The sequence below is a fragment of the Protopterus annectens genome, chromosome 6.part1, assembly GCF_019279795.1.
Source record: "Protopterus annectens isolate FY-2018-M chromosome 6.part1, PAN1.0, whole genome shotgun sequence".
Lineage (NCBI taxonomy): Eukaryota > Metazoa > Chordata > Ceratodontiformes > Protopteridae > Protopterus > Protopterus annectens.
This window is the reverse complement of record NC_056738.1, coordinates 409,899,473-409,913,325: the sequence shown is the minus strand read 5'-3', so window position 1 is coordinate 409,913,325 and position 13,853 is coordinate 409,899,473. Positions and strand designations below refer to the sequence as shown.

Sequence of the window (13,853 nt, the reverse complement as noted above, 5' to 3'; positions counted from 1 at the left end):
AGTCTACTTGGGATATAAATATACCTATGTAAACACTTCCAGGCAACGATCTTAAATCTTCTAGACTTTGTTGCATATTTGGGAGATACACATATATCCCCCCATTGTCTCTCTGTGAATTGCTTATCCAGTCTGCCTTCCCATTCCTTTCTAAGCTCCTCTGATTGATTCTTATTATCATGCAATATTTTATATGCTTTACTAATAATTCCTTTTTTAATGGCAGCTTCTGTTTTAGATTCTATTAAAAACTCTACCAGTGCTGGTCTTTCATTTAGGAGCCCCTATTTCTTTTTCTTTACCTATACTCTGATACCAATCCTTGATAGGGAAGGCAATCTGTAACCTGCAGTCCAAATAAATTCTTGGCCTCTTCCCATCCTATTACCTTTCCCTTTCTAGTTATTTGCTCCCAATACCTTGATTCCTTTGCCACTTTTCTCCAATAAATTCCAGTCCCCTCTTGCCTATTATCTGTATCCCTGACCACAGTCGACCCTATTGGCAAAATCTCTTTTCCCCATTCTCATGCTGATTTGGTTCTTAGAATACTCCCTGCTATTTTATGAATATAATACTCTGATTTTGGTTGTTTTCCTTAAGAGTCTGCATCCAAAATCGCAATCTATCCTTATTTCTTCAGCTTCCTCCCTGTGTCAGTATCATTCCTTTCCACTTTGAATTATAGTTTTCTGCTTGTGCTATGTATAAGACCCTTAACTGTGTTGCTCTAAAATACCCACTCAAATTAGGTAATCCTAGTCTGCTTTGATCTATTGGCAGAATCAGCTTATCCCACTTGACCCTTGCAGTCTTACATTCTCAGATAAAATTTTTCAACTCTTTTTTAATTGCTATCCACAACTTCTCCTCCCATTGACAAAAGTATGTCTGAGTTGTCTATAAGACTAAAGGGATTAAAAACATTTTAATGGCTTGTATCTTGGTATCCATATCCATATAACAAAACTTCCATTTTCTCGATTTTTGTATTATCTTCTGTTTAGTCTCTTCCCACATACCCTTAGCTGCCACCACAGAGTCATTTCTAATCCATACTGCTAAATACTTCATTTTATCATGTTCCCATAAATATGGATATTGTTGGACCAGTTCATGTGTGGGTACATAATTTACCACTATTGCCTTTGTTTTAGCTTCATAACTTTTGTATCCTGAGAAGATTTGAAATTGTCTTAAAATGTTCCACAACACTGTAATGTCCCTTTCTGGTTTTGTCATGTATAAAAAATATCATCTGCAAACAGAGCCAGCTTTTCCTGACTACCATACAAATTATATCCTTGAATTTCTGAGTCCCTTATTTTTTTTGCCAATGGTTCTAAATGTAATGCAAACAACAAAGGGGAAAGTGGACAACCCTGCATGGTTCCTCTACTGAAGCAGAAATTATTGGAGAGCACCCCATTCACTTTAATTCATGTCTCCGATCCTTCATATATTCTTCTAATCAACTTTATAATTGTATCAGAGAAAGCAAATGCTTCCACTGCCTGCTCATGAAGTCCCAGTCTACTCTGTCAAATGCTTTCTCTGCATCAAGACCCACCAATAAAAGTGGTACTTGCTTACATTCTGCTTCCCTCTGGATCATCAATGTTTTTTTAATATTGTCAAATGTTTGCCTCCCCTCCACAAAACCACACTGATCCATATCTATCAATTTTGGCATCACTTTTGCCATTCTTTTAGCCATTATAGACATAAACACTTTATAATCATACTAGTGACTGCTTATACTGGAGCCATACCTTTGCTGCTTGGATTTTCATTTGGATTGTATTTTTTCAGCAGAGGTATAAGCTGTTTGTTTGGTGACTTTGTTGTTTTTATGACTTTATAATCATGGTTTAGTATTAAAATGGGCCTGTATGAAGATGGATTCAATGGATCTTTATCTTCTTTAGGCATTACTGTTACCACTGCCTTCTTCCAGGATGCTGATACTTCTCCTCCTCTTAAAATACTGTTAAACAAAATCTTCCAGATCTTTATCAGTTTTTCCCTCCTAACTTCAAAACTTCCACAGGAATACCATCTATTCCTGGGGGCTTTCTTGTAGATTGATTATACATAGCCATTTTTATTTCATCCCTTCCTATGGTAACTGTTAGTAATTGAGCCTCATCTACCTCTAACTTTGGCATATTTAATTCTTCCATAAACATTTCCATTTGTACCTTTTCTTATTTCCATACTTCTCTGCTTTATACAAGTTTTCATAAAATTTCCAAAATATTTCTAGTACTTCTACACAGGGTCTCATATCTTCCTTGTTATAGGCTCTCAAAGCTTGATGACTGCTCTTTCCATTTTTTGTTGCCTGAGCTGTGCTAGAGGTTTTTGTGCTCTAGAATTATTATCAAAAAACAGTTGCTTAACAGCAATCTTTCTACACTTGTGCATATTATCAAGGTAATCCCTTATTTTCTGTTTAGCATTCTGGAGTTGCTCCTTTTCTTGTTCTGAGAGATTCCCCCTATTTTGCAATACTTTAACCTTTGTCAATCCCTCTAAATAATTCTTGTTACTGTTTAACCATATCTCCCTTTCTTTTATTTCTAACCTAGTTTTAAACTCCACTTTAATTTTATCCCACTCCTTAGCTATGTTTTCAGAAGAAAATTATATCTTCTCTAGTAGCTCCTGAATTAATTCCATAACCTGATGATCCACCTTCTTATCTTTTTTTTTACAAATAATAAAAAAAAAGAGTATGTACTGCTCTGTATGGATGTACATAGATGTATAATTATTTAGATAGGTTAAAATCCTTCAGGAAGTTGAACCAATTGTTTTGTTTCCCTCACTTCATAAAGGACTAGCCAGTTTCCAGAATTACTTTTTTCTTGGCAAATCTCAGACTGCATTACCCCAGTTTACACCAATGCAGACAAGCAGCTCCACAGTAGGCCTAAAACTTATTGTAGTCAAAAGACTGCACTGTGGAAAGACTCCACCCATCCGATAAGTAAAACCACCATGTTTGTCTGCTTATGTTGTTTTTACTGATTCTAAGGATGTCAGTTGATTACACATGGACAGCTTCAAGAGTTAGTATGTTCAGCAGACATTGCAAGCTAGGGGCTGTCAAATACAGTCCTCCATTAAAGCCACCAAAGTTTGGGGTACATTTGCAGAAGAACCACTCAGTTGACTGTTAGGGATTCATTTGTGAATGTTGCCAAAGATATCCACTTGTTACATGATATGAAAGCTATATCTAACGAACTGTTGCAGGTAAACAAAGATCCCTTCTGGAAAAACGTGGAGAATAATAATTGCAGATCCAGATGGAATCACCACAGGAGATGGATTACCTCAAAGAAAGTATTTCTTTATTTGAACATGAAACACAAGCGCTTTCGCGTAGCTGACTACGCTTCTTCAGATGTAGTTTAAAACTAAAAACACAGTTATTTTATAAGACATTTTGGCGCGCAAGCCAAAGAATAATTCAATTAAAATTCAATTGAAATCACTACCTAATTGATTAATTAATTGCTCTATTCTTCCAAAAGTCATAAAAACAAAGCATATTGAACACATAACAAATAGAGCCTTTTGCCACTAAAACTAAATCACATTTATAAAACATGTAACCATTATAAAGCTTCAACTCAAAGGAAGTTTTAAAACATTTAAAAGGCAACGAAAGATAGATAGTATAATCAAACCCAAGAATGAACTATTGGGGTAATTTAAAAATTTTGATGTACATTTAAAAAGTTCCGTAGCATAAACCTGTCAATAAAATGAATATCGTGCAATCTGTTTAATTCTCAGAAACCATTGTAATAACCGATTCATTCCAACGAAGCTTAGCGCTATTATTACACTAAGTGCAATGTGAACTGTAAAGTATATTACATATTAAGCTAAAGATCTGTTTTCCTCAGCTTATTTACGGGTTGCAATTCATATTTAAACAATTTGTTCATATGAGTATCCCATAAAAAACTTTTTTAAAACAAATTTATTTAAAATTCTCTTAAAGAAATTAGCGCCCAGGCTTCTATTAAACCTACAACATCATAATTATTCCAAAGCTCAGGCCAACTTGTCAGTATGTTCCGTCAGCATATTTATGCACAAACAATATTTGCATTCCGATATATGACGTATAAGTCAATTAAATTATATACCTCATAAACCCTTCAAAAACAAAACTGTGTATTATTTAGTTCATTAAGCTTTCAGGATAGTTTTGCATTAAGCATTGAAGGCATCCCACTTTGCGCATATAGGGAAATTCTCTGAAATCCGAGCTTTGTTCTAGTTTAAAAAATAATAATAAAAGTGACATTTCTTATTATTACATAGGAACAGCTCAAAATATCTAGGTTTACGAACATCTAAGGTATATCATACTAAAATCTATATATATATATACACTACATAATTCAGAACAATAACAAAATTCAAAAAACAATCATCTCCTGTGGTGATTCCATCTGGATCTGCAATTATTATTATTATGATATGAAAGCTGTATCTTAGCATTATGATATATTTTTACAAATGTGACATGCTCAGCAACACATCTCACTCATCCTTCTCTAAGGAATCTTATAGATGAGAGGGAGCATATTGCAAAGTACTATTCACTTCCTAACCTTTTGCAGCCACCTCCCTCCAATGATAGTGTCCCCTGTGGCAACCCAGTGACCACACTTGCATTCTCTTACTTTTTTCTGTTGTTTTCCTAACACTACCTGACTGTTTAATATATACCTGTGCTTAGCAGTCAGCAACTCAGAAATGGACACCAGAGAGCAGAAGTGGTTCTTAGGAGTTTGAGAGGAAGAAAGAGCCTGAGGAAGTTCCATGTGCAAAGTGGTCCTAGAACTTGAAGCAATAAATCCTGAATGTTGTAGAGGATGCTACACTTGTTAAAGATTTATTGTTACAGAAATACATAACTTTTGTTTATATTTCCAGACCAGCTGTTAAGTGATTCAGTTATTTTATTACACTTTCCTTTCAGTTTTCACACAAATGCCACATTCAAGGGGAAATCATTTTATTTTTTGAAATAACATGCAGGGCTAGCCACACGGCAGTGTAAACCTTTGCTTGAGATAACTGTCACTGCGAAAGTGACACCCCAATCCCATGTGCAAAATGGGAAAAGGGGTTGAGGATGGATGGATGCAGGGTAACCTTTCGGAAGAGAAATTGGATAAGCAGTTAACAAAGAAACAATGGGAGGATATATCTATGGCTCCCAAGTATGCAGCAAAGTCTAGAAGATTTGGATCTTTGCTTGAAAGTATTTGCATAGTTATTTTATATTTCAAGCAGACTCCAAAGAATTTTTCCTCAGGTAGATTACAAATGCTAGAGGTGTGATAGGGAAGAAAAGGTAATTGGGAATATCATTTTTGGGAGTGTAATTAGTTGTCAGACTTTAAAAATTTCCTGCAGATGACTGTCAGAAATACTGCGTGAACAAATTGATGTAACTAAGGAAATGATTTTTTGAGCTGTGATACAGAATCACAATTGCCTAGACATAATAAGGCCTTGCTTGGTTTAATTTTGGTGGCTGCCAAAAAAAAAGCAACCACTTAAAAGTGGAAATCAAAGTCAAAACCGACCGTACTAGAAGTAGTGAATATAGTAATAGAAATAAAAGAACTGGAAGTGAGATATTTAGAAAAGGATAGAGGCAAAGTGCATAGAAAAAATGAGAATCACGGGAACAATACATGCAGAATAATGTTTTGGAAGAGGAATGAGGTTTAAGGGAAGGCAAAAATTGAATGAGCTTTGTAATGTTTGACTGATGACTATGCAAAAGATTATAAGTGATGTGTAATGTTTGCAACTGAAAGTATGTCAATATGGTTTGTTTCATTTATATAAATGTATGACTGCCTATGTCATGAGTGATTATTCAGTAAAGATATTTCTAGTTTAAAAAACATGCAGGGTAACCCCAGGTTTTGATAAACAATAAATCGCTTATTATAACATGCATGTATTTTACAAATACAGTGGTGCATTGGCAATGTTATCTGGGAATGATGGGTGGCAAAGATCCTTGAAGAGATGTCTCATTCTGGAGAGGTTAGGTTGTCTTGGGGTTAGAGAAGGGTGGCATATTGCAAAGAAATGCTCATAGTCACCCTCTCTTTTCCCCTTCCCTGCCTTTCATCATATAAAGTCATCAGTATGAAGTGTAATGACATTGAGAAAATGGCTAAAGTAATGGGAAGCAGAGTTTATTGGGGACTCAACGCTGATCTGGCTTTGTTGTTATTTCACCTCTGCAGAAGGTGGAAGAAAGAAGTGGAAGAAATAGTGGACAACCAAGAAGAGGACCTCAATCAACCACAGACACAGAGAGTGCACCAAAAGAACACGGCCAAGCAGACAAACCAGAAGTTCACCCAAGAGGGGTAGAGGATATCAGTCAGCAAACAGCACTGCCAGCAGGTAATGTCTCAAATATAAAAGATAATACTGAAGGCTTAGACAAATATGTTGGTCCTTTTATTGAATTCTTGGGGCAACAGAGAAAACAGTTGAGAGCCAGAAAGGGGGTGGAAGGCCTTATGGCAGTATGGCAGGATGTTTAATTAGTAAGAATGGAGAGCGATATAGCCACAACCTTGAGATTTCTTGCATGACTGCAGCCACTTAGAGCATTAGAAGAGCAGAGTAAGGACTGCAAGGCATTTAAGGTAATTCATGGTATCAAGACAGAGAAGGGCAAGCGGAGATGAGCATAATATCGAAAGATGCTAATAGAGACCCACTGCATTGCATATCACAGACATTTAGGAAGATGTGGAAAGATGATTACCTTGAGGTACTTGATTTGCCTGACTATGACAGGGTCTAAGGAATTTTCGATTAGGATTAGTCTCTGAGGACTGCATGTTATCTCTGGCAGTGCTGGATAAGTGCAACCTCACCAAATTCTGAGTGAGAATGTGGGACATTGTGTATTTGATGGGTACAGCATTGGAAATGAAGTCTGAATAGGTTATACTCATGCTGTTATACTTTCTGAAAGTGCAAACGATGAGGGGTGGTTAGGTCTGTTTTTTTTTTTTTTTTTTTTATTATCAATCCTTTAGAAAGTGGGATGCTACTGACAAAAAAAACGTAGGTGGGATTTTTATGTATTTATTTTTTCCCCCACCACTTGCTGACTGTCAGTTCCCTGTGATCTATTGGCCTCTTCATCTCTCTCAGGCAAGAGCCATTTCTGGCACATTCCTGAAAGGGAAGACTTGATAGCAGAACTGTCATTCTGACAGCCACCTGGGCATTTTTCCTGCTTATGGCCCTAGTCTTCCAGTCTGATGGTTGACATGAGCACATCCACATTATGACAGAAAGCCCACCTATGCCTTTTCCCAACATGTGCTTGCTTCTACATACACACTGCAGAGAGCATCACTAGCTTGGCCGGATCAAATTCATGTCCCTGGTCTATGGTCCTACTCATTGCCTATTGTCTGCAGACCACTGCCACCATTAGGCACTCACTCCCATCCTCCATCATCTGGCTTTTTCAGCACCTGAGCTGTTAGTTGAGATCTGGTTATCTGAGTTATAGTCAGGGAGTTATAAGGTGCTTAAGTGTGACTTTTAGATATCCCAGCAATTGAACTGGGTCATGGCAGCCTGGACCCCACCATTTGGCAGAGAAGAGCCTAAGGCATTTTTAGACCCTGCTGGATATTTATTGTCAACCGGTGTGACTGAATGGTGTGCCAGTTTATGCATGTCTGTTAAGTCTGTGCTGTAGCTCACCCAGCATTCAAGTGTTTTAAAAAGAAGAGAAATGTGTTTTTTAACCCACAGGTGGGGGGTGCAACTGGATGGCAGCAATCTAAGATTTGCAGTTGACAATAAGGGGCAAAACCAGGGGATCCTTTTGTTGGGGGGGGTGGTGAGAGAAGATGTGGCACATTTCTAAATTTTTCAGAACGTCACTCAGATGGGAGATAATGGAACAACAATTTATGCAGGGTTTTAAGTGTGGGCTTTTACTTGCAGGCTTATCTGCAGGTGGCCAGAATCAAATGTGAGATCCTTGAGTCAGAGTAGAGTAAGGAGAAGGTGACATGAGTAAGCAGATAAGGGCAGATAGAGTGTCAAGTCCATTTGAGAGCCCCTTTTTCAGTGCTTTAAGATTTCCTTTTAGGGAATGGTGCCAAAGAATTTCCTAGGGGAATGCCATCTCATCCTTCCATACCAGAATGATGATTTATTTAATAATAAAATTGACAGAGGTGGAAAAGATACCCTTTCATTGCCAGGATTAGCATCTGCTGAGCATGAAGTTTGGATAACAAGTATTTCTATGACAAACTCAGGGTCATAAGTTTTGCTCCTCGTTTAAGTTATCATCTTACACTGGATGTGGGAATCATTTTACCTGCAAAGATTACTTGGGGGATGACATGATTATAGGAGAAGCAGAGGAAACTGCCTTTTAAGAAGTTGTGGTCTTCCAGTGACTGTGCCATGAAATGGGGATCCCATTGGCTCAGAATAATCTGTAATTGCTGGTCACGATATTGACCTTTCTGGGTTGTAGATTAATGTCCCTTCCTGACCTTTCAGGCTGTTACATGAGAAGGTCAAAACTTTAGAGGAGAGGATTTGAGTGTTGGAGGCTAAATGGAAAGCTAGGGTGGGAGTCATGATGTCTTTGTTGGGCCCTCTCAACTTTGCCTGAAGTGCACTAGCTCCGTGTCATACGTTTACTACGACACTGGCAACTTTACTCAAGGGGAACAACAGTAGCATTACTGAGAATTTTGATAAAGGTTAGGCAGGACTTGGTTACTTGAACTGAGTTCTTGAAATACTGCACTGAGATTTCATTTTGACCCAAGGACTGGGTAAAGTGTGTAGGTATCAAGCTTTACTCAGATGCAGCAAGACAGTAGGAATGAGTAGCTGCTGATTAAAAGGGAAGTGTTTTGTTTACCCTTGGTCTCAGCATTGGCAGAAATTGAAGCATCATTCTTTTGGAGCTCATACAAGTTTGAGTGCAAATGTTGGTGTGGTTCCCAGAGTTATCCAGTAGAAGAATTGTGTTACACTTGTATAATCAAGCAATGATGTATGCTCTGAACAGAATGATTTCTAACTCAAATAGAATGCAGGCTATTATGAGATGTTTAATGTTACAGAGTTTAACAATTAATATGCTTTTTCTTGCATTTTATTGCCTGGGTAAGGTTAACTGTGCTGGTGATAGTCTGTCCTTCTTACAGTTCAACAGTTTCAGATCATTGTCTCAAGATGATCTCATAGAATGTATTGTGACTGGAGAACATGAGGTCAGCTGATAAAGGAGTCATTGTTTCCCACCATCTGGAAGTCCTACTGTGAGACATGCAGGGCATTTGTGAGTTCTTCACAAGCTGACATTGGCCTTGGAATCACAATATTTGTGCACAGGTAGAAGTTCAGAAAGTCAGGGCAACTGGGGTGCATCTGACAGCACTTATTTTAGCATTTAAAGTGAAGTAGCTGGTGGACTTTACCAGTTATTGGATAGTTAGAAGGATGTTGAAAGGTTGGGCTTCATTACAGGCCTGTCAGGCAGATCAAAGACATCCACAAGAATGGGATTTATTGTCTGTACACTTGGAGGGTTTTTCATAGCATTAGTAGGGATTATGTCAGTTTTGCCACTTTGGCCACATTGGCACCATATCACAGGGCTTTTAGGATAAGCAAACAAAACACTCTGAGGTCCAGGAAGGGTTCCATTAGGCCTCTGACTTGGGGGATCTGGTTATTTTGAGAGTTCATATGGTGATATGATTAGGGACATATAAAGCCAATCAGTTTAGAAAGGGTCTGCATATGACTCTGGAAAAAAGGATAGGGAGATAACCTGCTTGGTGAGTTGGTTGGCTGTGATGTCTAGCCTAATAATTTCCCTGATAGGTTGGGCAGCTGTGATGCCTAGCTTAACTAATGTAAAGTCTACAAAACCATTGTTTGTAGCATTTGCAGTTGGGGTGGTCTTGCAGTTGCAGCAGTTTAAGACAACAGTGAAAAGGGCTTTAATGTACTTAGGCATTAAAATGACCAAGTTATTGGCTCATTCCTTTTGGATTGGATAGGCATCAGATTTGGAAAAGGAAAGGTTATTGATAGATATTATCAAGTGAACAGGGAGATAGACATCTGGTGCTTTTTTGTATTACATCAGATTAATGTCATAAATAGACAGACAGACAGGTAGGTGTGTGTGTGTGCATCTGTGTGTGTAAGTGAGGAAGGATTTGTGAGGACTGTTGAAAGACTGGGTTAAACAAAGTCAGAAGCACACAAGTAACAGGCTTAGAACTCACATTAAGCTAATCCATTTCTTTTATTTTGCAGGTTGCAGAATGGTGTGGATAGTGGGGCAATCTTTCATTTATTGGGCTGAGAGAAGGGCCCAGAATCAACCATCTGGAAAGCAGCTTGGATTATGCACAGACAGATGGAAGCTACAGTGGAGAGGAATCCGCAACATGTGCTGGCCACAGCTGCAGTCAGAGCTGGATAACATGTCTGAAAGTCTCACAAAACCGGATGTTTTAATTCTGCATTTGGGAGGGAATGACTTGGGCTGTATACCAAAGAAAGAATTTGTTGAAGTAATGCTTAGAGACATTAGTTTGTTGAAGGAAAAATACCCCGGTATTGTCATAGTATGGTCTATAATTATAGCTAGACTTGTTTGGAAAAATGCTCTGAGTTTTCAAGGTATGGAGAAAGCAAGGAAATACATTAATAAAATGATGTGTAGAGAGGCCACAATTCTAGACTTCAGGGTGTTACAACACACAGAATTTGAGAACAGGGACCCATCTTGGTTCAGGCCTGATGGGATGCATCTAAACGACGCTGGCCTAGATCTCTTTAATTTGCACTTAAGATCGTTTTTGCAGGGCTTAGAATAGTGGCACTAGTTAGAAATAAGATTAAACTAAAAAAAAAAAAAAAAAATACGTAATATATTAGAAGTAAGAGAGAACTGCAAAATGAAAAAAAAATATAGACATATTGAATTATAACAAAGATAGTTTAAAAGAATTGGTAAAATAGGGCAAAACATAAGGTCCTTAGTGATGTTCTTATAAGGGATAAGAAAACAAAAGAAATAAAGTTATCAGGTGAGTATCAAGCTTCAAAAAAGGGTGGGTCATGAGATCATACAAAGGAAAAGGGAAGTTTTCTTGGGGGAGTTTTTTTATATGAGCAAGCAGATGGGGGGTTAGTCCTGTTTTAGGAGTGAGGGAGTAGAGCACAGTCCATGTGAATTTTGGAATGTAGCATGGTGGATGGAAATATCCAGGCACATTTTTGAGAGGTACCGAGTCGACTCCCCTGTGCCTAGTAGGACAGTTGTTCATCCCCCATGCTGGGGTGTGAACTCTGTCATCCCAGTGGTCCAGTGTGTGAGCAAGACTTTATGGGAAGCTGACACTTCTTGAACTGGGATGGGGTAAGGCTTCTCCTACATCTTTCCCTTGATGACGTGTGACTATCAGTGACTGAGAATGAACATTGTTGATATGAATGATTATGACAAAGAAGATGCACTGGGGGGGGGGGGCTACTGCCAGTGGGAGCAATGAGACTCTTGCTTGGTGTGATATTTGGCTAAGAGAACATAGTAGAGCAATGCGCCCCCCCCCCAGTTGCACTGAAATAGGCTGTCAGTGGAACGGCTGGGTTACATTAACAGCCTGGCTAAACTGAATTATGACAATTGTATGAAATATTTCTTTTATAAAGTGTATGTATATATTTGGATCATCATACATTTTTGAGTAATACAGATCTCAGCGGTATTTAACTCGATATGTGAGTAATCTTCACGATGTGAGTCAAGGAATTACTGCCCTTCCAGCAGTGGGCACATCAGCAGCAGCAACTACACTGCACTCCACCATTACAAGACAATGCCTGCCTTGTCTTTTAGTGCTGTGAATTTAGAGACAGTTTTGGGAACAGAAATGACTGAGTCAAGTAAAAGGACTTATATTATAGACTCTGTCACATTTCTATGACTATGTACAAGGCAGCTGAATTTAAGTCTTTGCTGTTAATGGAGATTTGAATGTTTGCTTAGACTCATACCTAAAAAGATAGTGAGCTTAATCTGGTCCACATTCAATTATTATTATTATTTTTTTTTTTGAAAAAGCATGTAAACAGGAGATAACTCTTCCTTTAGTATGGCAGATATGTTCCTTTCATAATTTAACTTATCTGGAAAGAATAACATTAAAATGTTGTAGAGGTAAAATTAAATGTTTTATCAAGGATAGTGCCCTTATCAAGCTGATGAATATATTACAAAAATTGAAAACTTAAAGTTACAGAGTGGATGTCTTGCTATAGATTAACAATGCCTTTACCGCTATTTACACAGTACTATTTGATCTTTATATTGATGGAATAATTTCAGAGCAGATGTATCTTGTTAGTAAGCCTAGAATCTCTTTGCTTTTTGGGATTCCCAAGCATACCTCTCAACCTCTAAGTGCAAGAATCAGGAACAAAGCTGAAGTATTGAAGAACAGGTTTGGAATTAGCATGCATTTTCTGAAGGACATGATGTCTGAAACTCACATAGCTGTCATTGTTTAGTGACTGCAGTCCTCAACGATATGCAGAAAACCACAAGTTTTACAAGGCACAGACCAAAACTATAAGGGAAAATTCTGGACAGTTGAAGGGTATTTTCCTAAGCTAAGCTCCAGAGGGGTAATGACTTTACCCTTTGGAACCATAAGCCATAAGTAAATGCAAGGACATCTTAAATTGAGCTCTTCTTAGTGCAAGATATATATACAATTTTTCCAGTAATGCCTTTGATGTTATTAGTAAGGTAAAAGACTTTGCGTTTGGTTGACTACTAGCAATATAAAAGCTTTATATTGTGTTATTCTGTTAGAAGAGGGTATCACTACTGTCAAAATTTGCCTAGAAATGTTACCTACTTTACAGTAATGAGCTGGAGTTAGTAACTGCTTTGATAAACATTGGACAACGGTTTATATGCTCAGTAAGAGACACTATGAACAGTTTACCATGGGTGGTCATGGGAACTGTAATTGCAGATGTAGCCATGCCAGAATGGGAGTTTGTGTTTCAGTCTGTGTGAAAAACAGTGACTCTTTCCTGATACACAGACGATGTGTTGTTTATATGGCAATATGATCAGAGTTCTTTTGACACTTCTTGGAATGTAAAAATGAAAGCAGAGAATTTTTTAAATTTTCTGCTGCCCCCTTCTGTTGCAAGGGTTACACAGCCTTGCTATAGATGTAGATTTGGTAGAAAATATACCACCTTTTAACTAGGATTTTTAAGAGAGAGACAACAATAGTAATAACTACCTAGTGCAAATCATAGGTCACTGAAGTGAAATTCAGCCAAAAGTCAGCTAATTAAGCTGTCTAGATTAATTTCAGGTAAGACATTAGACCAGAAATTTTACTTTTTAAGCAAATGTTTTTGAACAGTTGTGAAAAAGTGACTTGTAAACCAAAGGATGTCACCAAACACAGCAGTTTCCCAAAAGGATATTTTATTGAGCGCTTTCGTCAAAACACTTCATCATATGATAGTTTTGGTGGGTTGGCAGACTTTAAGGATTTCCTGCAGGATGCACTGTTAGAGATGCTGATCAATTGCTAGTCAGCTTGCTGCAGGGGGAGAGGGTAAAGCCATATCCAAACAAACCATTTCTAAATGGGGATAGCACACTGCATCTATTTCTGTTACAAACAACACAGGAAACCTCCCCCTAAGGGGGGTCAGGACTCACTCTACCAGAGCAGCCTCCA

General features: G+C 37.9%; 1 protein-coding gene across 1 annotated transcript in view; it reads left to right on the top strand.

Moving 5' to 3' along the window:
* LOC122805302 overlaps positions 1–11,629 on the top strand; it is a 40,514-nt gene extending 28,885 nt beyond the window's left edge. The window contains exons 2-3 of the mRNA XM_044075390.1: positions 6,300–6,462; positions 10,390–11,629. Coding sequence (XP_043931325.1) covers positions 6,300–6,462; positions 10,390–10,955 — 729 coding nt within the window. The 3' untranslated portion in view covers positions 10,956–11,629. The remainder of the gene's footprint in view (positions 1–6,299; positions 6,463–10,389) is intronic.
* The last annotated feature ends 2,224 nt before the right edge of the window (positions 11,630–13,853 follow it).